Genomic DNA, 4,421 nt, shown 5'->3' on the forward strand with positions numbered 1-4,421 from the left:
TGCGTTATGCGCAAGGCACGAAGGACTACATGCTAATATACAGGAGAAGTGATTCCCTAGAGATAAAAGGGTATTCAGACGCAGATTTTGCGGGGGACAGACATGATAGAAAATCCACGTCAGGATACATATTCACCCTCGCTGGGGGAGCTATTTCGTGGAAAAGCTCCAAACAGTCGATAGTTGCATCATCCATGATGTATGCAGAATTCATAGCATGCTTCGAAGCCACGGTGCAGGCGATATGGCTAAAGAAATTTGTACCCGACTTGAAAGTGGTAGACTGCATTCACAAACCACTAAAGATGTACTGTGATAACCAGCCCGCAGTATTCTATGCTCACAACAACAAGTCGAGTAATGCTGCCAAAACAATAAAGATAAGGTATTATGTTGTGAAAGATAAAATTCAGGATCAAACTATAAGTCTCGAGCATATAAGGACAAAGGATATGCTTGCGGATCCGCTAACGAAAGGCTTACCACCCAATGTGTTCAAGGAACACTTAGCCGGCATGGGTTTAAGGGCAAGCCTTATGATTCCTGGATAGGCCCAAAAGGAACAGAATTTGTTTCTGAACATAACGTATGTTGTAGCTGTATGATTCTAACGGCAATTAAGTCGTGACGATGAAACATGCTCTATGTATCAATATGTGATGAAACAAATAAACTAGAAATTATAAAGTTAAAAGTAAAGTTGAGATCAAGGGGGAGAATGTTAGGTTGATCTCTCTCCCGTTCGAACCCAACGGGTCGAACGGGCCCCTGACTCGCGCCCTGATCAGGGGCGCCTAACCAAACCATGGTTGGTGGGCCCCTGTGACCCGCGCTATATAAACAGAGGTGGGGGCCGGGGCACGACTTACGAGGTTAATCGCTGCCACAATCCCCACCTACAATCCCTACCGATCTAGGGTTAGCGCGGTGCTCACGGAAATCTCCACGACCTCGCCCACTCTCCGCCATCGCCGTGCGCCCCAGCACCACGATGGCCTCCGGCTCGAGTTCATCAACTGCTGGAGAAGGTAGGTTCACCGGAAGATCTAGCCTACTCCGATCCAAAGCAATCTATCACAAATTACTGTCGAGCAATTAATAGAAAAGTGCATAATTATGAGAATATCTAGGCATGATCATGTATATAGGCATTACGTCCACGACAAGTAGACCGAAACGATTCTGCATCTACTACTATTACTCCACACATCGACCGCTATCCAGCATGCATCTAGAGTATTATGTCCACTTTTAATCCGAACGACATCTTTCGGGGAATACCTGGTAAAATGGGCGTGTGCTGGCTTCTAGATCAGGACAAGGCTCTGTTTTCAAGATCAAATGAGAAGATGCAGGTTGCATCAATCGGCCAGAGCAATGCACTCCCAACCAGGACGCAATCTCTCAACTCTGCTAAAATATCACCCGCAAAAAAAAAACTCTGCTAAAATATGATTGCAATCGGTGCTGAGATAAGATTTGGTGCGGACCAGGACCAATAACCAATTTGAAGGGGCTGGAGAAGCAGTTGCCGTGCACGTGGCCTTCCTCGCGGAATCACAAAACTCTGCTAAAGAAAAGGAAAAATCACGAGTCTACTCTCAACTCTTGAAAAAAAAAATCTTGTAAAAACTCTGAACTCAAACTAGTACTTGTGAATCATCTCTTTGATCCCAATCTAATGTGTGAATCTCTTGACAAAAACTGTGTAGGAGAAAACTGTGAAAACAAAAAAAAAATGCATACGCAAAAACTGAATTTATTTTAGCATATTCGACAGCAACAATGAATATCTGAACTCTCTATCTCCGAACATTTTAGAACTAGTGCTTTGTCTAAGCTTAAATGAATCTCTGAACAATTTAGCACTAGTGTTTCTCTAAGTCTAAATGAATATCTGAACTCTCTATCTGTCAACATTTTAGAACTAGTGTTTTTCTCAGTCTAAATGAGTCTCAGAACTGAACTCACTATATCTCTAGACTCTAGTGAACCAACATACGCAAATGAGCCACCTCATTAGAACTATGACTTACGTGATCAAAAGAAACGGAAATAAAGCTCGCCACTAGGTGCATACATGAATCCAAGCATATGCATGCACGTTCTGTCCTCCCCCCGCGCGCGTCATTTGATCGTGGGGTCAAGAACATGACCCGCAAACAGGATCGCACCAGACACCTCCTCGATGACAAAGAAGGCAAAAGGATGGTCAGCGACGAAGTCCGCACGCAGCGGTGGCGGAGGTGGTGGTGGAGCTGCTTCTTGACTAGTACACAAGCAAGTGTCCACCATGGTGGCAGCCGTGGCCTCGGTGCCTTCCTCGTTCACCTCAATGATGGCCCTGTGGACCACCTGCTCCAGCCTCCTGCTTTCTCTTGCGCCGTCCTCCGTCATGTCGGACAAATCGGCCTTTCCCGGCTCAAAAGCCTCCTTGAGCCCCATGCCCCTGAGTATGCCGTTCATCGTCATGCCGAAGCTGACCTTGAGTTTAGGCAGCCGGAACTCGCCGACCTCGACGTCGCTCCTGGGCAGGTGCTTGCGCAGAAATTCAGGGTCGCGAACGATCATGTCGATGAGCCGCCACAGCCCGTCCGGCGCGTCAGGAAGGAAGACGCACATGGAGTAGATCGGTGCCGGCGGCTGCAGCAGGGCGGGCAAGGGGCAGCCTCCTTGAAGCCGGTGCTTGGTGCCTTGCTTGTAACGCAGCTGGAGCACCTTGAAGCCGTCATGGCACGCGATTCTTTGTGCGCCGAAGCCGCGCATGAAGGGCGCGTCGACGGCGGTGCGGTCGAGGCGGTGAAACAGATGGCGTGCCTTATCGAAGAATGTCTTGTTCCACTGTCCCTTGAAATACATGGCGTTGACGAGCACCAGGTCGGTGGGGTGGGACGGCGCCTCTCCGTCGACGATGGAGGGGATGAGGCCGTTCGTCAACGCCACCACCCAAGCGTTGATCTGCTCCATTGACTCCTTTGGCTGCATGTACATAATGACAATCATATGTCTTCATACCCATGGTTTTCACTTTTAGTGAGATTGACGAGCATCATTAATTTCAGTAATCATTTACCTTTCGGCCAATATATTTCATCAATTTCAGCCGCACACGTGAATTCAAATATATTTTACCAAAGTAATTTCAAAATTTCAAATATTTAATTGAATTCAAGTGAATATTTCGGCCTTTTGGCCGAAATGCAAGCCCAAAGCACTGAACTGAATTTAGGTGATGATTTTGGTTGGTGCTGAATTTTTCTCAAGCTGAAAGTGAAAACCTTGTTCATGCCACGGAACAGATCGATCACGTAGGGGCCCATGTGCACTGACCTCTTGGTGGAAGTTCACGGCGCGGGTGACGGCCTTGTAGTCCCACACGGTGGCGACGCGGTAGCGTCGGCGGAGGCGCATGGTGGTGTGGTGCCACACGCCGCACGCGAAGCTGACGCACGGGCCGCCCGTCCGGGACTGGTCGGCGAGGGCCTGCTCGGCCAGAGTGCAGGCGTACCAGGTGAGGTCGTGCTGCGAGGGCGCGCCGAGGGCGTCGAGCAGCTCGCCGAGGGTCTGCTCGCGCGCGCCGGCGGCCGCCATTGAGAACGCCACGTAGACCGACAGCGGCGAGAAGAGCAGGTTGCCGCTCCTGCCGGCGTGGTCAGCGAGGCGCTTGTTCAGGCGGAGCGCGAACGGCTCCAGGCTGTTGCGGGCCTCGGCCCGGGCTTTCATGGCCTTCTGCGCCTCGGCCCATAGGGGTAGGGTGTCGTCGTGATCGAGCTCGGGCAGCATGCCGAGCCTCCGGGCTATGGCGGCGTGATCGTCGTCGGCCCCCGGGCAGAGCCATCGGGCTAGCATCGCGAAGCAGCGGTGGGCGAACTCCATCTTGTTATTGCGTTGGCGCGTTCGTTTGGCGATACATCATTCGCGTTTTGATCTCTCACTTTGTAGCGTGACACCAGAGCCAGTTTGCCTTGGACGTTCACACGGGAATTTATGAAGGCGGCTTGCTTCACAATCACACGGGAGGAGCAAGCAGCGTTCGTTCGCACAAGACAGCTCTGTTCCAACTGTGTACCACCCTCTCCGTCTCCGGTCTCCATCATCATTTCTTGCCTCACCCACCTGTCATAACTATTGTGCATATTTCTTTCTTTTTAGCAAATAGTATTGTGTATACTTCTAACGGTCTTCTCAATGCCTGGTCACATTGGCAGTCTCTATAATAACGGATATAAAAAGAGTGCAGCGATTCGGTGCCTAGACTCATCTGCATCCAGTCAGAAAATAATTCACAATTTTTTTAAAAATAATTCAAAATATTTTTTCATGGTAGATAATTTATTACGTGCAGCCGCTCCAATTTTCAGATCATTTGGACATCTGAGTAGCTCTCAGCCAAAAAGACAAATCAGGTCTGAACAACAATT

The 4,421-nt window shown here is 49.5% G+C and overlaps 1 protein-coding gene across 1 annotated transcript; it reads right to left on the reverse strand.

The window, feature by feature from the left end:
• Positions 1-1,587: 1,587 nt before the first annotated feature.
• On the reverse strand, positions 1,588-3,883 carry LOC109771243 (serpin-Z2A-like). Its single transcript, XM_020329934.3, has 2 exons — positions 3,331-3,883; positions 1,588-2,979 (listed from the first exon to the last, which is right to left on the reverse strand). The coding sequence occupies exons 1-2, from the start codon at positions 3,874-3,876 to the stop codon at positions 2,128-2,130; spliced, it is 1,398 nt and encodes a 465-aa protein (XP_020185523.1). The 5' UTR covers positions 3,877-3,883; the 3' UTR covers positions 1,588-2,127.
• Positions 3,884-4,421: the final 538 nt, after the last annotated feature.

This window comes from Aegilops tauschii, chromosome 2 (assembly GCF_002575655.3).
Source record: "Aegilops tauschii subsp. strangulata cultivar AL8/78 chromosome 2, Aet v6.0, whole genome shotgun sequence".
In the NCBI taxonomy this organism is placed as follows: Eukaryota; Viridiplantae; Streptophyta; class Magnoliopsida; order Poales; family Poaceae; genus Aegilops; species Aegilops tauschii.